The sequence below is a fragment of the Ranitomeya imitator genome, chromosome 2 (assembly GCF_032444005.1).
Source record: "Ranitomeya imitator isolate aRanImi1 chromosome 2, aRanImi1.pri, whole genome shotgun sequence".
In the NCBI taxonomy this organism is placed as follows: Eukaryota; Metazoa; Chordata; class Amphibia; order Anura; family Dendrobatidae; genus Ranitomeya; species Ranitomeya imitator.
In genome coordinates, this window is record NC_091283.1 from 43,752,175 (window position 1) to 43,779,113 (window position 26,939).

At 43.1% G+C, this 26,939-nt stretch overlaps 1 protein-coding gene across 3 annotated transcripts in view; it reads right to left on the bottom strand.

Moving 5' to 3' along the window:
* Window positions 1-1,431: 1,431 nt before the first annotated feature.
* The window catches only part of CLIP3 (CAP-Gly domain containing linker protein 3), a 43,144-nt gene continuing 17,636 nt past the window's right edge, over window positions 1,432-26,939 (bottom strand). For 2 of the 3 annotated variants that reach the window (XM_069746570.1, XM_069746571.1), the window contains exons 4-14: window positions 26,099-26,192; window positions 25,386-25,547; window positions 25,175-25,293; window positions 24,636-24,872; window positions 23,656-23,791; window positions 23,093-23,221; window positions 22,858-22,992; window positions 22,648-22,771; window positions 22,502-22,566; window positions 20,454-20,526; window positions 1,432-5,112 (exon numbers count right to left, since the gene is read on the bottom strand). In XM_069746570.1, coding sequence (XP_069602671.1) covers window positions 5,055-5,112; window positions 20,454-20,526; window positions 22,502-22,566; window positions 22,648-22,771; window positions 22,858-22,992; window positions 23,093-23,221; window positions 23,656-23,791; window positions 24,636-24,872; window positions 25,175-25,293; window positions 25,386-25,547; window positions 26,099-26,192 — 1,332 coding nt within the window. In that variant the 3' untranslated portion in view covers window positions 1,432-5,054. Of the gene's footprint in view, window positions 5,413-20,453; window positions 20,527-22,501; window positions 22,567-22,647; window positions 22,772-22,857; window positions 22,993-23,092; window positions 23,222-23,655; window positions 23,792-24,635; window positions 24,873-25,174; window positions 25,294-25,385; window positions 25,548-26,098; window positions 26,193-26,939 lie in introns of all 3 variants that reach the window. The other variant, XM_069746573.1, reaches the window with a different exon arrangement.

Below are 26,939 nucleotides of genomic sequence, written 5' to 3' on the forward strand. Positions count from 1 at the left end.
TAATTATTTTTCATTTTATTTTTTAATCCCTGTTGGGGAAAATTAATCGTTCGATGGCTCTCTACAATATACTAGGAGTGGAAGGATATCAATCTACAATGAAGCTCATTCCGTAGCTGGTCTTTACAGGAGAAACAAAATGGCGGCGATAGGGGCTTTCAGGCGCGGCGTCCCATTGGCACCACTCAGGTGCAACACTGGGTGCCTGAATGGACCCCCCACCAGATTACACCACCACAAGATAACCTGTCGCCAGGTCAAAAGTGTTCAGTTTTTTCCTCTTATTTTATCCCCCCTTGAATATCCGTCTAGTTTTGTTTTTGTTTTTTTCAAATCTGTCATACGGTTCCAAAGATATGGGCCTTTTTATGTGTGGTGCGGCTCAGAGGTTCCTCGGGGGCGTGTCTTTGGGCTGCTTTGCATAATTATCTTGTTAGCTCCACCCCTTTTAAAAAAAATGTAACACTAAATAAAAAGGCCTATATCTCCGGAACCGTAAGGCGGATTTACGAAAAACAAAAAACGAAATACTCAGGAGGGGCAGCCTGAATAAAATAAGAATAAAACTGGACTCTTTTGACTTGGTGACGAGTCTTCGTGCTGCTGTTAAGAGGCGGGTGTTAGCAGAATAACAAAGCCGGCACCTGCCCAGATCGAGCATCTAGTAGTCAGTAGATGGACCGATGCCAGTAACGTTGCTGCATCTTTATCTTGTATGAGTCTTGTGGCTAAATCTCCTAGGGTTTATTCATTTATTTCATATTGCTTGGATAGCACCAACATATTCCATAGCGCTGTACAGACGGTTTCCCTGGCCCAACTTGGGCGTCTGCTCTAATTTCTCAATTTTACCCCCCCCCCCCCCCCCCCCACACACACACACACACGAGAGTCTGTTTCATAGTAGAAAATCAATGCCCCCCAAATCCTCCTTTGCACATTTTTTTTATGTTTCTTTCTTGTCTTTATTTTAGTGCTCTTAGATTTAGTAAACTTTCTGTATTTGTGCCGTTTTCGATTAAGAAGTTACAGGATCCCTTCAATAAGCTGTAAAATGTCACGCAAACATTTTTTGTAGAATTGCACACAGATTTTTGCAACATTTCCAAGTCTCAAATGTTGAATTTGCTGTAAGCGTCTAGAAAATTGAAAATACGATGCACCTTCATTGAAGAAATACCAAAAATGCAAAAAAAAAAAAAAAAGGGCTAAAAAAAAAAACTAGTGTAAAAGAAAAGTGCAAAAATGAGTTTGGCACAAACATAAAAATACCTAAAAACTTTAAAAAAAATTACAAAAGGAGAAAAGTTGCACAGTGACAAAACCTTTTCTAGAACAGAAAGATATCAGGAGCAATTGTCGCCTGCCATCTCCCACCTCCGAGGAGCTAAAATCATGAATATTCCACCCCACAAAGACTCGTCACAAGGGTCAGTAGTTAAATCAGTTTATTATCTGACGTACATCCATGTGTCCCGTATACAGGGTTAGTAAGAGCACGAGTTACAGGCAGATCACAAGATTTTACGCAGGGTTACAGGAAGGGGCCCCAGAACACGATTCAAAGGTGGGGTCCGCTATACGAGAGAATTAGTGATGTCCCCCACCCACGGGGGGTCATATAATAAAACACATCCTCACAAAGGAGTCCTATAAACCTGCACATATATCTGTATACAGGTAGGCTGTAAGTATATATATATCTATACAGATCACTGCTACTGTGAATGTGTTGTGTGTATCAGTCCAGATATGTATTGTGTATATGCTGCCATCTGTATATAGGTTGTGTATGGTCCCCTCCGATTCGCCCGGCGAGCCCTCGGATGGGGTCGTGCTAGCTAATATTTAGCACGATGTACAGAGATACTTACTACTCACGGCACACAGAATACCCCATGCTACTATATACAGAGGAGGGGGCTGCATGCAGTGACCAGTTATACGGGACGGGAGCGAGAAATCCAGTGGGCAACGTCTTGATTGACAGCATACCGCTAGGGATATACAACACTGACCCAATAGCCCTCCGCCTTTTGGATGGATTGGAACGAGACACTGGAGGATGATGAGAGGAAATCGGATATAAGATGATGAGAAGAACCGACCGAGAGATAAGAAAACACGGCAATCAAAGACACAGAAGGCATAACGAGAGGCGACAACCAAAGATAGGAAGCTACGCAACATTCAACATGTCAAAACCTTGAGGCCTCCTTACGCGTGAAAGTTATCCAACTCTGGTGGACTATCGTGTGTGTATGGGGCCAGCCGACTCTTCCCTGCCAGATCTTAGCTGTATCTAGCCATGGCTTACTCCCCTCCACTAGAATGCTGATCCAAATCATGGGTATGGTGGTAGTCAGAGTAGATGCCAATCGATTTGCAGGAGCAGGACCCAGTAACCTGTGGCCACTGTACGGGATCACTGAGAATCGACTCCTACCTCCCAGTATTTGCGGCTCATCTTGCCATACGTGACATGACGCCAGGCCAACTAATTAAAAGAGAAGTCGCAGGTGCCGACCAGGAAGAGGTGGTTCTCAGGGCTCCCGTACACCGGTCACAGAACACTGACACGGCCGATGGACCGGGTCCTGAGAATTCATTTGCACCAACCCTAGCGGTAGTTGTCTTCTGAACAAGGTTATGGGCACCTCAGGACTCGGAGGATTATAGATCTAGGCAGCAGACCTCATACTTTGGAAGAAACTTAAGGTACCGATATAAATTGGACTAAAATTGAGAAAAATAGATGATTCCAACCATAAAGAAGCTTTGGTGGAATACAACAATAATCTTTTTAGCCAACTGGTAACACACCGTTATCTTTTGGAATGAGGTTGGGATACAACAACAGAATACCAACTACGATTAACCATTTTTTTAATGGTTCTACCATCAACCAATTTCTGTCTAATGTCTATTGGCCTCCTTGGAGTGTGATGGACTATGGGCAAACTATAGAAGGCAACTGCAAATGTAATTGAAGGAGGACTAGAAGATACAGTTTCAACATGAAGTGATGGGATGAGTGAGCAAATCGCACCCTAAGAAGAAGACAATCCTTTGACGAGAAAAATTGGACAATGTCTTAAAACCATCAGTAGTTAAACAAACATTAAGGCATCATAAAACTACCGACATACAATAGTATCAAGGGACTACAGGACTGGAATCAACGAGAAAGAGTGAGACACTACTAATTATGGTCGCTCTTTAACTATCACAAATTTCAATTAGAGAGTTGAGTAGCGGAAGACTATGTACAGTACATGACAAAATAATGTTCATTGTGACCTGATTTCTTCCATCATCCATGGAGAGAACGATTGGTTTCTTTACAATAGGACACATAGACAACGTGTGTGGTGACTTGGGAAAGTCTAGAGATACAGTGGTGTATACAGAAGAGTCTATAGAAAACAATACGGTGGAGCTCGGGCATGCTATATACATACATCAAATCTCATTTTTTAGGTTTAGCTTTACATTACATTCACTGTTTACAACCAAATATCCATCAATATCATAAAATTAGTCTTTCTCAAGTACTGTGTGATGACTACGTGGCATGGATTTCCAACCATGACTATATCACTTTAGTTATGAAGACATGGTGGACCATTGTTGGTCTGACTAACCATTCATAGTCATGGGCTGTGACTAGTACTTGAAAATTGGATAAGATCTTGATGGGTCAACAAGGTTCCTCCACTTTCCCAGTGATATCATACAATGGTCTTGACCACATGGAATGGATTTCCACCAACGACTACATCACTATTTTAACTTATGAAGACCTGGGGGACCATCGTTGGCCTCTGTGACATTGCCATTCCTAGTCATGGGCTCTTACTGGTTCTTGAGATTTGGCCATGCCTTGTATGATCTTGATGGGTTAGTGAAGTCCAACCACTTAACCGGCGATATCAAACAATCGGTCTTGATCAGATCCTGGGTGATGACTATATGAAATGGATTTCAGACCATGACTAAATCAATATAGAGATGTCTTTAATTATGAGGACATGGTAGATCATTGTTGGTCTTAAAGAACATGGGTTGCAACTAGTACTAGAGATTTGGTCAGGCCCTGTGTTTTCTTGATGGGTAAGCAAGATCCAACAACATGCCCAGGTATATCATACTTGGTGTTGGTGAAGTACTGAGTCATGACTACGTGGAACGGATTTCCAACCATGGCCACATCACTATTTTTAGTCATGAAGACATGGTGGACCATTGTTGACTTCATTGGCAGTACCAGTCCCTAGTCATGGGCTGCAACCAGTCCAAGAAGTTTGACCAAGCCTTGTCTGATGTTGATAAAGCAATTTCCCAACGATATCACACAGTGGTCTTGCTCTTGCACTGTGTGATGACTACTTGGATTGGATTTCTGAGCACAACTAAATCACTGTAGAGATGAGTTTAGATTAGAAAATATGGAAAACCATCTTTGGCCTCAGTGACATTACCAAATTTTAGTCATTGGTTGCAACTAGTATTAGAGATTTGGCCAAGACTTGTGTGATCTTGATGGGTAGGCAAGGTCCAACCACTGACCCAGCTATATCATAAAATGGTCTTTATCAAGTTTTGGGTGATGACTATGTGGAATGATGGATTTTCAAACCATGATCACATCACTATCTCTAGTTATGAGAACATGGTGGACGATCGTTGGGTTCAGAGACATTACCAGTTTCCAGTCACGAGTTCAAACTAGTCCTAGAGATTTGGTCAAGCCTTGATGGGTCAGAGAAGTCGAAGCGCTTGCCCAGCGATATCACACAACGGACTTGCTTCACTATTGAGTGATGACCACGTGGAATGGATTTCTGACCACAACTATGACGATGACTTTAGTTACGAAGACATGGAAGACCATCATCGGACTCGGTGGAATTTGGCCAAGCCTTGTATGATCTTGATGGGTCAATGACCATGAATGAACCAATTATACGAAGTGACTATTAGTTTCTACAGATTACAGGCCTATGAACTATTATTGTATCTCTTCTAGAAGTTTAATAGAAAATGAATGGCAGCTAGAGAAAAGCTTGGATAGTATTGTAGGGTCCTGCACTTGGTGTCCAGTTGAAGGTTCTGTTAAGGGAAGGAAGCAAGTAAAAACCTTCACCAGTACAAAGCAGGAACATCCTTACCCCCTCCTCCGGCATTTATTTTTGCACTGAATGAGACAGTGACACACAGAGGGGCCCCTGTTTTCAGAGGAACATTAGACAAGGCACTGGGGGAGTCAAGGGATGCAGACACAGACAGAAGGAGACGGAAGTCTGTGGCTCCAAATGACAGGGCTTAGGAGATGCAGGGCTGATTGGGAGAAAGGGTTAAGATTGCATCTCAGCCCGAAGCAGCCAGGGAAACCAACAGCAAAACAGCAACCTGAAGGAGAACAGAAAGGACAGTGAGTGCAGTGCAGAAAGAAAGCAAGCGCCACTGCAACGAACGAGGTGTGCAGAGCTGATCAATGCATACAACTGAAAATAACGAAAACGCTTAAAGGGGTTCTCCTGCTTCAGCACCTTCGGAAGACTAGAATGCTGAGGTCTACAATTGGCAACCCAGTGCTTGGACCCCCGTGGTGCAAAAAAAAAAACATTGGTTACAAAGCACCAACCAATGAAATCAATAACATAACTGATCAGGGCATTCTCCAATGCTTCATTAGATGTCCTGAGCTAAGAAGTCCCAGAATTAGCTTTTAAATTGTTCAATCCTGTTTTGCAATATGGGTCGCCTTGCAATACGTGGATCACATGGTGTCTCGTTTCCGAGACCTCATCGATCAGCACTAAGCTGTTATAGAACCTGGTGTTCAACTATCCTACAGTGCCTCCGCAGGAGAGACAAGGTATTGCACAGTTCACCATTGAAATGAATGGGCTGAAGTGGAGGGTCCTCCAGAGCGAAAGATGTTTTTGAAGCTTCTCTCGTCTCTAGTCAATACAGAAAAATCAAAATTATTTAAAGTTCTCACCTATCTACCGGATAAGTGAGAAGATCGATCAGGGTCAGATCAATGGAAACCCCACTGATCGGGACTCAAACAATCCCATAGAGACTGAATAGAGCAGTGCCGAGTGGAGGCGACACCACCGCTTGGTTCCCTCTTGGCATTTTGTGGCTCCACTCTCAGGATCGATGGGGGTCCTAGTGGATGGGAATGACCCTTGGTTCTTATACCCCTCAATAGCCCACCAATGTCTCTATATTATGGCAGCAGATGAAAAAGCATGTGCCAAGAGGTGTCCATCCCAACCGCCGATGTAGCCTACTGCGCATGCGCTAGCAATATCCAGGACTTGTGTGTGCAAGCGTTTCATTAGAGGTTGCATGGTCGCTTGTTTTATAAAATTCCGTGCGTCTGGATATTTCCTGGTTTAACGTATCAGGTAGAAGCGGAGGACCCCTTTAACAAGAGAGTACGGTAGATTTACGACATTTGATTAAAAAATATAAATGCAGAGCAAAAAAGCAAAAAAATAAAATAAAATAATGAATGTAGCACAGATACACAATGCAAATGGATGGAAATAGTGCAGAGCAGATAATGCATACAGAGACAGACATACAATCCAGGGAGGGGGCTAGTGCGAAACAATCGTGGACTGAAACACTAGTGGAAATGAGTACAGTGGTGTTGCCGACGGCAATCAATCAAGTTCTAGATCTTATTCTGGAAATAAAAGCTGATTGGTTGCTATGGGTAACACCGGAGTTCTTGTTTGCACTGCCAATCATATAACACACGATACAATAAATGCATGGATATACCAGTATATACAAGTGCGTACAATGCACAGTGACTGAATACAGTAGACAGATACAGTTTAGGCCGTGTATTTAGTGCAGACACATAAGAATGTTATTTCCTTTATACATGTATACAGCTCCCATTGACTTCAATACCAGCTGTATAAATCCATATGTTATTAGCTCCCCCTAGTGGTGGCTATATGCAACCAGAATTCTATAATTTATCATCTCAGAAAAGCAGAGCTCCCCCTAAACCTATACTATAAATAGTTAAAGTGTAACCATCATTTATATGTATATTTCTGAAATGAATAGTACACAACGTTGTGATAGATCTTATCAGGGAAATCTGCTTCTTTCTTCTCCTGGACTGATGCTTCATTCTAAGTTCTAGGGTGAAATGAATAAAATCTGCGTTCAGTGCTGACCGATTCTCAAACTACTGCGATAAGAGGTGACAGTTGGTGCTCATAAAGTTCTATGGAGGGGGAGGAGCCTGGCGCAGAGACAAACATTCCGCTGAAACGACAGTTCCATTTTAAATAAAAGCTGAGCTCTGATTGGTTGATATTGTTAAACAGTTTTTCTTTCAGCGAGTTTCTAAAATTATCCCATAAATAACATATATCACCTATCCACAGGAGGTGCGATAAATGTATTATCGCTGGGGGTCCGACTACTGAGACCAATCAAGAAAACTGGGGGTCCCAAAACTTCCTGTATGAACGGAGCGCTGCGTGTTTATCATGCAAATTCACTGCCATTCGACATATAGGGCTTAAAGGATTTGTCCACTTTCAAACATTTTTTGGGCTTGTAATTTGGGCTAAAAATATTTGTGCAATTGGGTTTCATTAAAAAAAAGTCACTGTTTGTCTCCTAGTCATCTATAGCCTCCATATTGTACAGTCTATTACTAGCTGCAGAATGAGTTAGCTGAGAATCTGTCAGTGAGCCCGCTAAGTTAAGGAGTTTGTAACTCAGTTATCTGTCTTTTTCTGAGCTCCTCTCAGCTTATTTATGACCATAAAACGCATCAAAGATGAATGTGCCGGGAAATAAATAGCCTGTAAAAGTGCAATATTTTTAATGAAACTCAATTGCTAAAGGTGAAGGTGATAAATATTGTTTTTGGGACAATCCCTTTAAAAAATTTTCTAGCTGCCACTATTCTCTTAAAAAGATAAGCAAATCTATAGAATATAGTAAGAATCAATCCAGATCAGAAAACGGCAAATCAGTTCAGCCAGCACATTGCAATGGTCGCCAAACAGCTGAAAAACCAATTGAATTTGCTCCTCTCTAGCTCTGTGTTTCTGTCTTGAAAATATTACTTTGGATGAAATAAAACTCTTGCACATGTTATTTCACGCCATATTCTACAAACAAGATTTAGCTGTTTCTGAAACTATTGAGAAAAAAACATTTACTAAACTGTAACAGTACTACTCTGACAAGTGGTGCTGGATGGCATTCAACTGAAAAGGATCTGAGAGAGAAGCATTGCGAGGAGAGATCTGGCAATCTGTAAGATTCTCCTGTTTACCATTCTCCTGTTTTTATGAAATCGGTACGTGTGACTGCCATGAGAGGTTGTATAGGAATACTGGCATCCAACTAAAAAGGACATAAAGGAGGAGGGCTGTGAGCAATACTGATATCTAACTAAAAAGGACATAAGGGATGAGGGCTGTGAGCAATACTGGTATCTAACTAAAAAGGACATAAGGGAGGAGGGCTGTGAGCAATACTGGTATCTAACTAAAAAGGACATAAGGGAGGAGGGCTGTGAGCAATACTGGTATCTAACTAAAAAGGACATAAGGGAGGAGGGCTGTGAACAATACTGGTATCTAACTAAAAAGGACATAAGGGAGGAGGGCTGTGAGCAATACTGGTATCTAACTAAAAAGGACATAAGGGAGGAGGGCTGTGAGCAATACTGATATCTAACTAAAAAGGACATAAGGGAGGAGGGCTGTGAGCAATACTGGTATCTAACTAAAAAGGACATAAAGGAGGAGGGCTGTGAGCAATACTGATATCTAACTAAAAAGGACATAAGGGAGGAGGGCTGTGAGCAATACTGGTATCCAACTAAAAAGGACATAAAGGAGGAGGGCTGTGAGCAATACTGGTATCCAACTAAAAAGGACATAATGGAGGAGGGATGTGAGCAGTACTGGTATCTAACTAAAAAGGACATAAGGGAGGAGGGCTGTGAGCAATATTGGTATCCAACTAAAAAGGACATAAAGGAGGAGGGCTGTGAGCAATACTGGTATCTAACTAAAAAGGACATAAGGGAGGAGGGCTGTGAGCAATACTGGTATCTAACTAAAAAGGACATAAGGGAGGAGGGCTGTGAGCAATACTGGTATCTAACTAAAATGGACATAAGGGAGGAGGGCTGTGAACAATACTGGTATCTAACTAAAAAGGACATAAGGGAGGAGGGCTGTGAACAATACTGGTATCCAACTAAAAAGGACATAAAGGAGGAGGGCTGTGAGCAATACTGGTATCTAACTAAAAAGGACATAAAGGAGGAGGGCTGTGAGCAATACTGGTATCTAACTAAAAAGGACATAAGGGAGGAGGGCTGTGAGCAATACTGGTATCTAACTAAAAAGGACATAAGTGAGGAGGGCTGTGAGCAATACTGGTACCTAACTAAAAAGGACATAAGGGAGGAGGGCTGTGAGCAATACTGGTATCTAACTAAAACGGACATAAGGGAGGAGGGCTGTGAACAATACTGGTATCTAACTAAAAAGGACATAAAGGAGGAGGGCTGTGAGCAATACTGGTATCCAACTAAAAAGGACATAAAGGAGGAGGGCTGTGAGCAATACTGGTATCTAACTAAAAAGGACATAAGGGAGGAGGGCTGTGAGCAATACTGGCATCTAACTAAAAAGGACATAAGGGAGGAAGGTTGTGAGCAATACTGGTAGCTAACTAAAAAGGACATAAGGGAGGAGGGCTGTGAGCAATACTGGTATCTAACTAAAAAGGACATAAGGGAGGAGGGCTGTGAGCAATACTGGTATCTAACTAAAAAGGACATAAGGGAGGAGGGCTGTGAGCAATACTGGTATCCAACTAAAAAGGACATAAAGGAGGAGGGCTGTGAGCAATACTGGTATCTAACTAAAAAGGACATAAAGGAGGAGGGCTGTGAGCAATGCTGGTATCTAACTAAAAAGGACATAAGGGAGGAAGGTTGTGAGCAATACTGGTAGCTAATTAAAAAGGACATAAGGGAGGAGGGCTGTGAGCAATGCTGATATCTAACTAAAAAGGACATAAGGGGGAGGGCTGTGAGCAATACTGGTATCTAACTAACAAGGACATAAGGGAGGAGGGCTGTGAGCAATACTGGTATCTAACTAAAAAGGACATAAGGGAGGAGGGCTGTGAGCAATACTGGTATCCAACTAAAAAGGACATAAAGGAGGAGGGCTGTGAGCAATACTGGTATCTAACTAAAAAGGACATAAAGGAGGAGGGCTGTGAGCAATGCTGGTATCTAACTAAAAAGGACATAAGGGAGGAAGGTTGTGAGCAATACTGGTAGCTAATTAAAAAGGACATAAGGGAGGAGGGCTGTGAGCAATGCTGATATCTAACTAAAAAGGACATAAGGGGGAGGGCTGTGAGCAATACTGGTATCTAACTAACAAGGACATAAGGGAGGAGGGCTGTGAGCAATACTGGTATCTAACTAAAAAGGACATAAGGGAGGAGGGCTGTGAGCAATAATGGTATCTAACTAAAAAGGACATAAGGGGAACCCCATTATAAAGCATTCTCTTACAATCTGGGACACTTTAAAATATTCCTCACAACTGATCTCACCCTTTTTACCCCTCGCTCCCATTTGGGGTAATACCCTATTCCCCCCAGGCATGGGATCTATCAAAAGTTTTTATAGATGGGTCGAAGCCGGCATAACCAGGGTTCACCAGCTGTTCAATATTGATGGGATAATCCCATTCGCGGCTCTACAGGAAAAGTACCACTTCCCCTCCGGAGAAATCTTTCGATACTTACAATTAAAAAACTTTGCCAACTCCTTATTAAAAAATTCTACCCCTCCTTACTCCATGACCCCTTTTGAACAAAAGTGTCGTCAAAACCCACATGCCTCGGGGATTATTTCTCTCCTCTACTCATACATTAATGCCCCTTCCCATAGGCATTGTTTGAAATATACCGTTCGTTGGGAGTCGGACATCGGATCTACCCTGACAGACTCGGAATGGTCCCAAATTTGGTCCTCATCTACTGGAGGAATGTTAAACACACTTATGTTAGAAACCAACTACAAAGTGTTAACCCGATGGTATCTGACCCCCGCTAGAGTAGCTAAAGCTGTGGCTAACCACTCCCCAAATTGCTTCAGAGGTTGCAATTCAACAGGAGACATGTTCCATATATGGTGGCTTTGCCCGATTGTCAGAAGGTTCTGGATTAGGATATACCATTTGGTTTTTTCCATAGCGAACATTAACCTTAAAAAAAACCCATGGGAGGCACTACTCAACAAGCGCATCCCCAACATCCCTAATCATACCCGATCCCTTATCTCATTTATATTTTTAGCAGCGAAACAAATCATTGCTTTGGCATGGAAAAAACCAAACTTAGACTTTTCCGCAGTCAAAACACGCCTCACCTGGTACATGATCAATGAGAAATTGTCGGCTATACTAATGGACAAAGTTGGAAAATTCGAGAAAATATGGCTCCCCTGGGCGGAATACACCAACCATACCCCTTTTGCCACACCGGTACTATACCCAACTAACTACATTCAGTCGGATTCAGAATAACCTACCAAACCCTTTAGACGTTATACACCTCTTTACTCGGGCTCCCCTCCCCCACTCCCCCTTTCCCTTACGTTGGTTAGGTTGTATGATTGCATGTCAGTTAACCACATGCACTATTGTTCAGATTGTATGTAAAGACTTATCCTGATTTTTTTTTTGATTATCTTGATTATCACGTAAATGTAAACCGAAAACTTTCAATAAAAATTTATTGTTTAAAAAAAAAAAGGACATAAGGGAGGAGGGCTGTGAGCAATACTGGTATCTAACTAAAAAGGACATAAGTGAGGAGGGCTGTGAGCAATACTGATATCTAACTAAAAAGGACATAAGGGAGGAGGGCTGTGAGCAATACTGGTATCTAACTAAAAAGAACATAAGGGAGGAGGGCTGTGAGCAATACTGGTATCTAACTAAAAAGGACATAAGGGAGGAGGGCTGTGAACAATACTGGTATCTCACTAAAAAGGACATAAGGGAGGAGGGCTGTGAGCAATACTGGTATCTAACTAAAAAAAGGACATAAGGGAGGAGGGCTGTGAGCAATACTGGTATCTAACTAAAAAGGACATAATGGAGGAGGGATGTGAGCAGTACTGATATCTAACTAAAAAGGACATAAGGGAGGAGGGCTGTGAGCAATACTGGTATCTAACTAAAAAGAACATAAGGGAGGAGGGCTGTGAGCAATACTGGTATCTAACTAAAAAGGACATAAGGGAGGAGGGCTGTGAGCAATACTGGTATCTAACTAAAAAGGACATAAGGGAGGAGGGCTGTGAACAATACTGGTATCTAACTAAAAAGGACATAAGGGAGGAGGGCTGTGAACAATACTGGTATCTAACTAAAAAGGACATAAGGGAGGAGGGCTGTGAACAATACTGGTATCTAACTAAAAAGGACATAAGGGAGGAGGGCTGTGAGCAATATTGATATCTAACTAAAAAGAACATAAGGGAGGAGGGCTGTGAGCAATACTGGTATCCAACTAAAAAGGACATAAAGGAGGAGGGCTGTGAGCAATACTGGTATCCAACTAAAAAGGACATAATGGAGGAGGGATGTGAGCAGTACTGATATCTAACTAAAAAGGACATAAGGGAGGAGGGCTGTGAACAATACTGGTATCTAACTAAAAAGAACATAAGGGAGGAGGGCTGTGAGCAATACTGGTATCCAACTAAAAAGGACATAAAGGAGGAGGGCTGTGAGCAATACTGGTATCCAACTAAAAAGGACATAATGGAGGAGGGATGTGAGCAGTACTGATATCTAACTAAAAAGGACATAAGGGAGGAGGGCTGTGAACAATACTGGTATCTAACTAAAAAAAGGACATAAGGGAGGAGGGCTGTGAGCAATACTGGTATCTAACTAAAAAGGACATAAAGGAGGAGGGCTGTGAGCAATACTGGTATCTAACTAAAAAGGACATAAGGGAGGAGGGCTGTGAACAATACTGGTATCTAACTAAAAAGGACATAAGGGAGGAGGGCTGTGAACAATACTGGTATCTAACTAAAAAGGACATAAGGGAGGAGGGCTGTGAACAATACTGGTATCTAACTAAAAAGGACATAAGGGAGGAGGGCTGTGAGCAATACTGATATCTAACTAAAAAGAACATAAGGGAGGAGGGCTGTGAGCAATACTGGAATCCAACTAAAAAGGACATAAAGGAGGAGGGCTGTGAGCAATACTGGTATCCAACTAAAAAGGACATAATGGAGGAGGGATGTGAGCAGTACTGATATCTAACTAAAAAGGACATAAGGGAGGAGGGCTGTGAACAATACTGGTATCTAACTAAAAAGAACATAAGGGAGGAGGGCTGTGAGCAATACTGGTATCTAACTAAAAAGAACATAAGGGAGGAGGGCTGTGAGCAATACTGGTATCTAACTAAAAAGGACATAAAGGAGGAGGGCTGTGAGCAATACTGGTATCTAACTAAAAAGGACATAAGGGAGGAGGGCTGTGAACAATACTGGTATCTAACTAAAAAGGACATAAGGGAGGAGGGCTGTGAACAATACTGGTATCTAACTAAAAAGGACATAAGGGAGGAGGGCTGTGAACAATACTGGTATCTAACTAAAAAGGACATAAGGGAGGAGGGCTGTGAGCAATACTGATATCTAACTAAAAAGAACATAAGGGAGGAGGGCTGTGAGCAATACTGGTATCCAACTAAAAAGGACATAAAGGAGGAGGGCTGTGAGCAATACTGGTATACAACTAAAAAGGACATAATGGAGGAGGGATGTGAGCAGTACTGATATCTAACTAAAAAGGACATAAGGGAGGAGGGCTGTGAACAATACTGGTATCTAACTAAAAAGAACATAAGGGAGGAGGGCTGTGAGCAATACTGGTATCCAACTAAAAAGGACATAAAGGAGGAGGGCTGTGAGCAATACTGGTATCCAACTAAAAAGGACATAATGGAGGAGGGATGTGAGCAGTACTGATATCTAACTAAAAAGGACATAAGGGAGGAGGGCTGTGAACAATACTGGTATCTAACTAAAAAAAGGACATAAGGGAGGAGGGCTGTGAGCAATACTGGTATCTAACTAAAAAGGACATAAAGGAGGAGGGCTGTGAGCAATACTGATATCTAACTAAAAAGAACATAAGGGAGGAGGGCTGTGAGCAATACTGGTATCCAACTAAAAAGGACATAAAGGAGGAGGGCTGTGAGCAATACTGGTATCCAACTAAAAAGGACATAATGGAGGAGGGATGTGAGCAGTACTGATATCTAACTAAAAAGGACATAAGGGAGGAGGGCTGTGAACAATACTGGTATCTAACTAAAAAGGACATAAGGGAGGAGGGCTGTGAGCAATACTGGTATCCAACTAAAAAGGACATAAAGGAGGAGGGCTGTGAGCAATACTGGTATCTAACTAAAAAGGACATAAAGGAGGAGGGCTGTGAGCAATACTGGTATCTAACTAAAAAGGACATAAGGGAGGAGGGCTGTGAGCAATACTGGTATCTAACTAAAAAGGACATAAGGGAGGAGGGCTGTGAGCAATACTGGTACCTAACTAAAAAGGACATAAGGGAGGAGGGCTGTGAGCAATACTGGTATCTAACTAAAACGGACATAAGGGAGGAGGGCTGTGAACAATACTGGTATCTAACTAAAAAGGACATAAGGGAGGAGGGCTGTGAGCAATACTGGTATCCAACTAAAAAGGACATAAAGGAGGAGGGCTGTGAGCAATACTGGTATCTAACTAAAAAGGACATAAGGGAGGAGGGCTGTGAGCAATACTGGTATCTAACTAAAAAGGACATAAAGGAGGAGGGCTGTGAGCAATACTGGTATCTAACTAAAAAGGACATAAGGGAGGAAGGTTGTGAGCAATACTGGTAGCTAATTAAAAAGGACATAAGGGAGGAGGGCTGTGAGCAATACTGGTATCTAACTAAAAAGGACATAAGGGAGGATGGTTTTGAGCAATACTGGTATCTAACTAAAAAGGACATAAGGGAGGAGGGCTGTGAGCAATACTGATATCTAACTAAAAAGGACATAAGGGAGGAGGGCTGTGAGCAATACTGGTATCTAACTAAAAAGGACATAAGGGAGGAGGGCTGTGAACAATACTGATATCTAACTAGAAAGGACAAAAGGGAGGAGGGCTGTGAGCAATACTGATATCTAACTAAAAAGGACATAAGAGAGGAGGGCTGTGAGCAATACTGGTATCTAACTAAAAAGGACATAAAGGAGGAGGGCTGTGAGCAATACTGATATCTAACTAAAAAGGACATAAGGGAGGAGGGCTGTGAGCAATACTGGTATCCAACTAAAAAGGACATAAAGGAGGAGGGCTGTGAGCAATACTGGTATCCAACTAAAAAGGACATAATGGAGAAGGGATGTGAGCAGTACTGATATCCAACTAAAAAGGACATAAGGGAGGAGGGCTGTGAGCAATACTGGTATCCAACTAAAAAGGACATAAAGGAGGAGGGCTGTGAGCAATACTGGTATCTAACTAAAAAGGACATAAAGGAGGAGGGCTGTGAGCAATACTGGTATCTAACTAAAAAGGACATAAGGGAGGAGGGCTGTGAGCAATACTGGTATCTAACTAAAAAGGACATAAGGGAGGAGGGCTGTGAGCAATACTGGTACCTAACTAAAAAGGACATAAGGGAGGAGGGCTGTGAGCAATACTGGTACCTAACTAAAACGGACATAAGGGAGGAGGGCTGTGAACAATACTGGTATCTAACTAAAAAGGACATAAGGTAGGAGGGCTGTGAGCAATACTGGTATCTAACTAAAAAGGACATAAGGGAGGAGGGCTGTGAGCAATACTGGTATCTAACTAAAAAGGACATAAAGGAGTAGGGCTGTGAGCAATACTGGTATCTAACTAAAAAGGACATAAGGGAGGAAGGTTGTGAGCAATACTGGTAGCTAATTAAAAAGGACATAAGGGAGGAGGGCTGTGAGCAATACTGGTATCTAACTAAAAAGGACATAAGGGAGGAGGGTTGTGAGCAATACTGGTATCTAACTAAAAAGGACATAAGGGAGGAGGGCTGTGAACAATACTGGTATCTAACTAAAAAGGACATAAGGGAGGAGGGCTGAGAGCAATACTGGTATCCAACTAAAAAGGACATAAAGGAGGAGGGCTGTGAGCAATACTGGTATCTAACTAAAAAGGACATAAAGGAGGAGGGCTGTGAGCAATACTGGTATCTAACTAAAAAGGACATAAGGGAGGAGGGCTGTGAGCAATACTGGTATCTAATTAAAAAGGACATAAGGGAGGAGGGCTGTGAGCAATACTGGTATCTAACTAAAAAGGACATAAGGGGGGAGGGCTGTGAGCAATACTGGTATCTAACTAACAAGGACATAAGGGAGGAGGGCTGTGAGCAATACTGGTATCTAACTAAAAAGGACATAAGGGAGGAGGGCTGTGAGCAATACTGGTATCTAACTAAAAAGGACATAAGGGAGGAGGGCTGTGAGCAATACTGATATCTAACTAAAAAGGACATAAGTGAGGAGGGCTGTGAGCAATACTGGTATCTAACTAAAAAGGACATAAGGGAGGAGGGCTGTGAACAATACTGATATCTAACTAAAAAGGACAAAAGGGAGGAGGGCTGTGAGCAATACTGATATCTAACTAAAAAGGACATAAGAGAGGAGGGCTGTGAGCAATACTGGTATCTAACTAAAAAGGACATAAAGGAGGAGGGCTGTGAGCAATACTGATATCTAACTAAAAAGGACATAAGGGAGGAGGGCTGTGAGCAATACTGGTATCCAACTAAAAAGGACATAAAGGAGGAGGGCTGTGAGCAATACTGGTATCCAACTAAAAAGGACATAATGGAGGAGGGATGTGAGCAGTACTGATATCCAACTAAAAAGGACATAAGGGAGGAGGGCTGTGAGCAATACTGGTATCCAACTAAAAAGGACATAAAGGAGGAGGGCTGTGAGCAATACTGGTATCTAACTAAAAAGGACATAAAGGAGGAGGGCTGTGAGCAATACTGGTATCTAACTAAAAAGGACGTAAGGGAGGAGGGCTGTGAGCAATACTGGTATCTAACTAAAAAGGGCTTAAGGGAGGAGGGCTGTGAGCAATACTGGTACCTAACTAAAAAGGACATAAGGGAGGAGGGCTGTGAGCAATACTGGTACCTAACTAAAACGGACATAAGGGAGGAGGGCTGTGAACAATACTGGTATCTAACTAAAAAGGACATAAGGTAGGAGGGCTGTGAGCAATACTGGTATCTAACTAAAAAGGACATAAGGGAGGAGGGCTGTGAGCAATACTGGTATCTAACTAAAAAGGACATAAAGGAGTAGGGCTGTGAGCAATACTGGTATCTAACTAAAAAGGACATAAGGGAGGAAGGTTGTGAGCAATACTGGTAGCTAATTAAAAAGGACATAAGGGAGGAGGGCTGTGAGCAATACTGGTATCTAACTAAAAAGGACATAAGGGAGGAGGGCTGTGAGCAATACTGGTATCTAACTAAAACGGACATAAGGGAGGAGGGCTGTGAACAATACTGGTATCTAACTAAAAAGGACATAAGGGAGGAGGGCTGAGAGCAATACTGGTATCCAACTAAAAAGGACATAAAGGAGGAGGGCTGTGAGCAATACTGGTATCTAACTAAAAAGGACATAAAGGAGGAGGGCTGTGAGCAATACTGGTATCTAACTAAAAAGGACATAAGGGAGGAGGGCTGTGAGCAATAGTGGTATCTAATTAAAAAGGACATAAGGGAGGAGGGCTGTGAGCAATACTGATATCTAACTAAAAAGGACATAAGTGAGGAGGGCTGTGAGCAATACTGATATCTAACTAAAAAGGACATAAGGGAGGAGGGCTGTGAGCAATACTGGTATCTAACTGAAAATGACATAAGGGAGGAGGGCTGTGAGCAATACTGGTATCTAACTAAAAAGGACATAAGGGAGGAGGGCTGTGAGCAATACTGGTATCTAACTAAAAAGGACATAAGGGAGGAGGGCTGTGAGCAATACTGGTATCTAACTAAAAAGGACATAAAGGATGAGGGCTGTGAGCAATACTGATTGTTACGGAACCCCACCGCACCAAGAATATGTTGTGCAGTTATATGTATGTATAATAGGTTCCAGGTGAGATGCATGTCCCTAATGCATCAGCCCACAGGCTGCGCCCCTGGGCAGAGGGGACAAGATATTCCCCTTTTGACCTTCCCCACCTTTGTAATTCCCACAGTAAATATTGGCAGGCTCCGGCCACCTGCGGTTATTGTAATGTATGTCTGGCCTGCCGCTTTTCAATTGGCCCGCCCTCTGTATCTGTGTGATATCTATTCTGTGTCCTGTGAGTAAAGTGTTGTCATACTGGAAATATGTGGAGACGCAGTGATCTTTTATATGTGCCCATGTAACCAAGCAATTCCAGCCAGCGTCCTTCATTCCAACTCCAGCCAAAGCAGAGTGGACCTCCTGTAACACGGAGTGGTACCGAAAGAGGTACTCCAGCACGGCAGACCCCGTTACACTGATATCTAACTAAAAAGGACATAAGGGAGGAGGGCTGTGAACAATACTGGTATCTAACTAAAAAGGACATAAGGGAGGAGGGTTGTGAGCAATACTGGTATCTAATTAAAAAGGACATAAAGGAGGAGGGCTGTGAGCAATACTGGTATCTAATTAAAAAGGACATAAGGGAGGAGGGCTGTGAGCAATACTGGTATCTAACTAAAAAGGACATAAGGGAGGAGGGCTGTGAGCAATACTGATATCTAACTAAAAAGGACATAAGGGAGGAGGGCTGTGAGCAATACTGGTATCTAACTAAAAAGGACATAAGGGAGGAGGGCTGTGAGCAATACTGGTATCTAACTAAATAGGACATAAGGGAGGAGGGTTGTGAGCAGAGATCTGACAAGTTGGAAGACTCTCTTCTACACAATGATTCTTAAATTAGTTAGTCTGACTGTCATGAGAGGTTGTATAGGATGCCGACATCCAACTAAAAAGGACATAAAGGAGTAGGGCTATGAGCAATACTGGCATCTAACTAAAAAGGACATAAGGGAGGAGGGCTATGAACAATACTGGCATCCAACTAAAAAGGACAGAAGAAAGTAGGGCTGTGAGCAATACTGGTATCTAACTAAAATAGACATAAGGGAGGAGGGCTGTGAGCACAGTTCAAAAACTCTGTAAGACTCTCTTCTTTATAATCCTTATTAAATCGGTAAGTGTGACTGTTACGAGATGTTGTATAGGAATGCTAGAATTTAACTAAAAATGACCTGAGGGAAGAGCATAAGAGGCAGAGATCTGACAATACATAAGACTCTTTCTTTACAGTGCGCCTTATTCAATATGTAAGTGTGTCTGAGAGGTTGTATAGGATTCTGGCAACCAACTAAAAAGGACATAAGGTAGGAGCACAGATCTTTTACTCTGTAAAAAATCTCTTCTTTATAATCCTCCTCATTAAATCTGTAAGTGTGGCTGTTACAAGATGATGTATAGGAAAGCTACAATCCAACTAAAAAGAACCTGAGGAAGGAGCAAAGTGGGCAGAGATCTGACAATCTGTAAAACTCTTCTTTACAATGCTCTCTATTAAATTTGTGTGGCTGCCATGAGAGGTTGTATAGGATTCTGGTATCCAACTAAAAAGGACATAAAGGAGGAGAACTGTGAGCACAGATCTAATACTCTGTAAGACTCTCTTCTTCATAATCCTCCTTATCAAATCTGTGAGTGTGACTTTTCATGAGATGTTGTATAAGATGTTGGCATCCAACTAAAAAGGACCTGAAGGAGGCGGATTGTGAGCAGAGGTCTGACAATCTGTAAGACTCTTCTATACAATTCTCCTTATTAAATCGGTGAGTCTGACTGTCACGAGAGGTTGTATAGGATGTATATGATACTAGAATTCAACTGAAAAGGACATAAGGGAGGAGCAAGTCTACTTTTACAATGCTCCTCCTTCAAGTCCTTTTCAGTTGAATTCCAGCCCACTCTATAATTAGATGCCAGTGCATAGAGTCTCAATGTTCGCTTCTTTATCCTGCAGACAATCAATATTTTCAGCTCATGAGAATGTGGGTCTCTGAGACCGCGGTTGTTCCATCCGTCACTGCTGCGTTTGATATAATATTAGCGCACAGCTTGGTTCTACAATTGACAGTTAGAAGAAAAGCTCCGCAGCCGACTGATACAAGATGCGCTGACACGAGCGGTATACAGAGGTCTCAGATACATTGCTAGGTGTGTGTGCGTCCTATGGGCAGCAGTGATACCTGGACAGAGAATTTTCCGATGCGAGTTCTTTCGGTGTCCGCACCGTGTTGAAGTTGCGTTTTGGTTGCGACACTGGAGGGAACAAAAAATCAGGAGAAAAGCAAAAGATACATATTCAGGACGGCAGTGCCCACGGGAAAAGTATAATCCTTATTTCATGCTCCCAACTCATCCTACCTCATTGGTGACAAGTTTCCTTTATCCCGACTCTCAAGGGAATTTGTCATCAGAAAATAACCCGTGTCATGAAATCAGGTATTGCTGAACATTTTTTATGTTTTTTTATATAAAAAAAATGCAGTTTTCCTACTGCCCACTAGGCCTAATACTAGACTCGGACTTCCTGTTCTTCATGTGAATATCAGCAGCAATAGACTGACCCAGACCCTAATTGTTTGTATAACAGTATAAACTGGGCATGCTCCAGTCTCATAAAAGTTAATTGAGAAGGGAGAGGGAAGAGGTGAGCTGTGACATCACCTATTGTGAATGGTGGATCCTGTGTTATCTACTGTATATAGAGGTGTTATCAGTCATTGTACAGGAGGAGGAGGTGAGCTGTGACATCACCTATTGGGAATAGTGGATTCTATGTTATCTACTGTATATAGAGGTGTTATCAGTCATTGTACAGGAGGAGGAGGTGAGCTGTGACATCACCTATTGTGAAGGGTGGATCCTGTGTTATCTGCTGTATATGGAGGTGTTATCAATCATTATATAGGAGGAGGAGGTGAGCTGTGACATCACCTATTGTGAAGGGTGGATCCTGTGTTATCTACTGTATATAGAGGTGTTATCAGTCATTGTACAGGAGGAGGAGGTGAGCTGTGACATCACCTATTGGGAATAGTGGATTCTATGTTATCTACTGTATATAGAGGTGTTATCAGTCATTGTACAGGAGGAGGAGGTGAGCTGTGACATCACCTATTGTGAAGGGTGGATCCTGTGTTATCTGCTGTATATGGAGGTGTTATCAATCATTATATAGGAGGAGGAGGTGAGCTGTGACATCACCTATTGTGAAGGGTGGATCCTGTTTTATCTACTGTATATAGAGGTGTTATCAGTCATTGTACAGGAGGAGGAGGTGAGCTGTGACATCACCCATTGTGAATGGTGGATCCTGTGTTACCTGCTGTATATGTAGGTGTTATCAATCATTGTATAAGAGGAGGATGAGGTGAGCTGTGAAAAGTCATCTGTGCAGAGCAGCAAGTAGGAGCCTAATATTTGGCCAAGTTGCCAGCATGAAAATTTCTTCATTTCTGACTTTTTCATACAGATAATGATATGGAAATTTAAAAAAATCGAGCATTTAAAATAAATACATGTAACGTAAAAACTCGATTTTAATAATCGGTGATTTTCTGCTGACATTACAGCATTTATGTGATGCAGACAGTAGGCATCAGATAGGTGGGATCTACTGTGTAAGACAACGTTCTATGTGTCGGGGCCGAGAGCCGCTGACATGTAGCTGTCACTCCGCGAACAACGATAAACCCCTGGAATCGTATCTCTCACCTATGGCCTTTCACTGTTGTGAAGCTACAACTCCTTCCTGTGACTGATGGGAGTGGTAGTTTGTTATCTGCTAGATTGCCAATGGTTGGAGATCAATGTCCTTTGTGGTAGTGTATGAGATCGTGAGATTCGGGTGTCAGGCCAGTCTCGTTCACATTTAATACTTTGGCCATTTCTGCCAAAATGTTCAGGACTGGCCAACGTTCATCTAATATATGACTGGCCAACGTTCATCTACTATATGGCCATTTTTAGAAGTATGAACCAAGATTTGATCTTTTTTTTTTCCATTTAGACTCCATTCTATAAGTGTCTACTAGAGACCATCAAAAAGATTCGAAGGACCATGGTCCAGTGGGCACGTTTATAGTCTGTGACTCCCGACATGGCGGCTGGACAATGGTCTTGTGAATCTTTTTGCTCTAGTCTCTGACGTTCTAGTGAAATCTTCAATGAATCAGTAGGACCAGAAATCTCACAAGCACCACCCCCGAGGATCCATCCAAGGTACACTTACTAGTGACTTGATGAACCTTTTTCACACCATTGTTCTCCACTTGAGGCTCTTTTGGGCCACCAATCCTACAAAAAATATCCGGATATTTAGATTATCACTCTAAAGCCTTTCTGCAAAGTATATGGGGCGTCTTACATCCAACTCACCTCTGAACCCTGGAGGGGGGAGCAAATACGCCGTGTTTTGGGGAGCAGGTAAAATACCGGACCCCGAATACCGAACCATCATGTTTTCCTGTTGGCTTTTCCAATTCCACTCCGAACCAGTACCCTGATTGAGAAGGCGAGATCATCGTACACTTGAACACCTTGCCCTCCATCACTTTTTACTGACTACAACATGTAATAAGACCTTACCTGGCGCAAAGTCTGTCTTGCCGTAGAAGCGTACCAATCCCTGCTTTTGTCCAGCCACGAGCACCTGGTCCCCCAGATCGATGTTGAGCCCCTCTTTGTCTAAGCTGCCCACGCTGACGGACTTTTTCTGTGTCGCTGGATGGAGACAACATACATGGCATCGTTACAACAGTAGTAATGGACCTTGGCGTAGCCGGACCCTCCAACCCGCTGATCACTTCCAATGCTTGCACACCTTTTTTCTCTTTTTTCCCTTTGCCGGTGACTCTGGAGAAGTCCATTCGTGGGGTCTTAGGTGTGGAGGTGACAGAGGATGGCGCCTGATCTGGAGCTTTACTGATTTTGGAGACGGAAGCAAAAAGTCCTAGGAAGCAAAGAGAGTATAGAATAAGTGTGTGGGAATACAACAGGTGTATTATGTAAGGTCCTGTATATCTATGTACGGATATCATATATAGTGGAAATAATTAAATTGATCCAGATTAATTTATGGATCCGATTGTATAAAAGGCACAAAAAATGGTTGAACCCAACAGCACAAAAATTAAAAAGCAGAAAAAGGCAACATGTTTCAGACCTACATGGTCCTTCGCGAAGGCTCGACAAAGACTGAAGCATGTTGCCTGGGAGCGCAGCGGATATTTCTTTTCTGCATTTTTCATTTTTATGCTGTTGAGTTCACCCATTTTTTGTGCCTTTTATACTACCGGATCAATAAAGCAATTATACTCAGAAGATTTGAGTGCCATTAGTGTCCAAGTAATGTCCCCTCCTCTGTCGACACATAGGAGTACTAACCATGTTTGGGGGGACAGATGAAGTAGCGGATGCCCCCCACGCTGCCGTCATTCTTTCCATCTGGCTCGTCCAGCTCCACTCCTACCCACTGACCACTGGCAAATTCAGTTGTGCCGCAGAAACGCAGCGTGCCAGCCTGTAATAAAAGCACGCCATGTTAGGATAAGCATGGGGGCTCCCCGATCCCTGACATGGGGGCCACAGGTAAGAGGATGGGAGTTAGATTTTTCTCTATCACCTTTAGACTATAATTGAGTAGCAATCGTGCCGTAGTCATGTTTTAAGGTATCACCTTGGATAACTGTTGGATCAATATGGTTGCTTGTGGTGGGACTCTCACGATCACCAGAACGAGACCTTGCGCCCAGGAGGAGCTGAATAGAGCCGCTAGTTGTGCATATGATAAGCCGCTCCATTTCTAACAATAGCTATGGACTATCCTGCGCTCGGCTAGCTTCAGATTTTCAGCGCCACAGACTTGCACGTACTCCCGGGCCACAGTAGTGCAAGGATGCGAAAGCGAGCCCCATCTTGAAATATGGTGCAAATATTCAACATCGGTTCAATTCTCGGTCTATAGGACTGCCGGGAAAAGCAAAGTACAGCGCTATTTCCACCAGTCCCGTAGACAATTATTAAAACATGGAAGCTCTGCTCCTCTCGAGGTAGGGCAAAGCCCTGTTTTTGGGATCGCTGAGGGTCCCAGTAGTCAGACCCTCTGTGAACAATACGTTTTCCCATATCCTATGGGTAGGAGATAACTTTTTTTTCGCTTAAACTAGGAAACCTCTTTAACGAACGTTCTCCTTTTATGCGTCCTCCATGGATTGCTAATCATGGTTTATGGTGCCTAGAAAAGACAACGTGTACGGAGAGAGGGAGGTAAGCGTCTGTGGGACAACCGCAGTGCCGCTTATCTCAGCAAAGCAAAAAGATCTGACGGGTGGAATCCAACCCCGCTGATTTGGACGATCTTGTACCTTATCGAGGTCCAGCAGTACCCGGTCACCGAGCCTCAGCCCAATAGACGCCAGCATCAGGTTACCAGGGATGTTGTCATAATTGGGCAGCGTGACTTTGGGCAGGTTGCAGGTCAGGGGCACGGCATCCAGAAGCAGCTGCTTCAGTTCCTTTGCAATCATGGCTGACTCGGCCTTGTCTAGTCCCATATCCATAGGGTCGGGAACCACATCTGCCGGGACTTGGCCTTTACTGTTCTGTGAAGGAGAAGGAAAATACATTACAGTAATAGTAATGGGGCATGGAGGACACAATTTAGATTGACGTAACAGCCGAAAGGGCCAGCTTTGATGCTGTAGATGCAGGTTGGGCGTTCAGAGGGTCATCGTAGTTTCTGCTCTCTATCTGTTCCTAAATTTTTCAAAACTTTTTCCAAGTTAAAGCTTCTGCAAATGGAGACACACGTACGTCACCACATTGCCACTCATCTTTGGATATTTTGGAGATCCCTCGCGCTCCATCCAGACTGGTGATCTTAAGCAGATGAGACATTACTTACCCTGACCGAGGGGTTGGCGCCATGTTCCAGGAGACATTTAACAGCCCCCAGGCACAGATTAGAAGCCGCGATGTGCAGAGCCGTCCCATGGTTGAAATCGCTGCAGGTGGAATTGAGCACTGACGGGTGAAGAGAAGAGAGGGGTCAGGTATTGAGAATCTTCAGCGGTGATCATTCCTGGATGTGGTTTTTCCACATCTTTTATTCTCACCTTTAGGCTTGGAGGCTTTCAGTAAGATGCGTAACAGTTCTGGGACGTCGAAATAGGCCGCGTAGTGCAGGGCGTTCATGTTGGTCCACCGGCTGCGCAGGGTCACGTCCGCTCCCAGCTGGAGAAGCTGATTGGTCAGTCGTACGGCGGCCGCGGGGTCTCCTGAGGAAATGAACACACCCTATGTGAAAAGTTTTGCTCCCATAGGGGCGCCATTTGCCCAACTCACCCTTTGGTGAGCACAACCCTAGAGCCATTGGATGGTGCGGCCACAATGAATAATGGATGTGTAGTCACTGGTCACACGTCACCATGGTGGGTTTGCAGTAGCAATGGGCGATGGCACCTATGATACATTGGTAGAAACTTATAGCGGCCAACTCAAAACCAAAATCAATGTTCTCCTTTCAAGTGGATGTCTTTGGTTCCACCATCCGATCTATCTGCAGTCTGACCTCCTCAATACCATGTGCAAAATGCCAAGGGGAAAAACGAGAGATCTCTCGGACTCCCAGTAGAGTTGGCAAATCTCCCAGTCGTTGAGAGGCCTCCTGGTAGGTGGGACCCCCTGGAGACTTTCCCTTTGTGTAGGGTTGGGATGATCTATACACCCACCCCCAATAGTAATGCCTCTGCAGCTGGATTGTGACTAGTGATATGGGCACAGTGTCCACCGTATCGTATACAGTATGCATTATATGACCCATACGTACCTACACCATGGGCTCCGGCTTTACACGCATAGTGTAACAGCGTCATGTCCGTTAGTCCATCCCTGTCATTCACATGGCAGCCCCTTTTCAAGATCTGTAAGGGTATAAGCAAACCAGTAATGTAACCCTTTGTCAATGCAATGCATGTGATCTTTATGGGGAGAGTGGAGTACGCCTTGGAAAGACTCATCTGGCACAAGGGTCGAGTGAATAAAATGAAACCACACGATTCTTATCATGCCGGAGGAGAGTCGGGAAGATGGTCTGCCGATCCTGGAGAAATCGGCATATCCAACGTGTATGGTGGTCTTAACTGCATCCCGATATTTTATATGAAAGGATCAGAAGATCCTGAGACGGTCACCAGTGCTGGTGGTGGAGCTTGGTGCTCCAGCTTCACGCAAAGAAATGTCTCCAAACCCCATGGGTATCATTGAGCGATAACGTGGTTTACCGTCCTCACTTTCAAGCTCCATTTCAGAGTTTTAGCAATAAAAGTCTATGAGGTGGATCCAATAAGTTGTATGTGAACTCTGGACACAATAATGGTGATCACTGGAATTGGTTTTACAAACTATTCTGCACTACTAATATTTTATTGTTTCAATGCTTCAAAAATAAAAAGTAGAAAAATACACTTTTTGGGTCAACAACAACCATATATAGACATAGATGTGTCTCCTTGACTACAAACAATCCATGTGTAGCCTGATTCTGCGGTCACTAGCCACCTCGCTCCATCTACTGTAGGTAGACACACCGTCACATTAAGTTTTGTAAATCATGAGACTCATATTCTGTTTGTGTTCAAGATTCCTCTTTCGTTGAATCAAAGATAGTT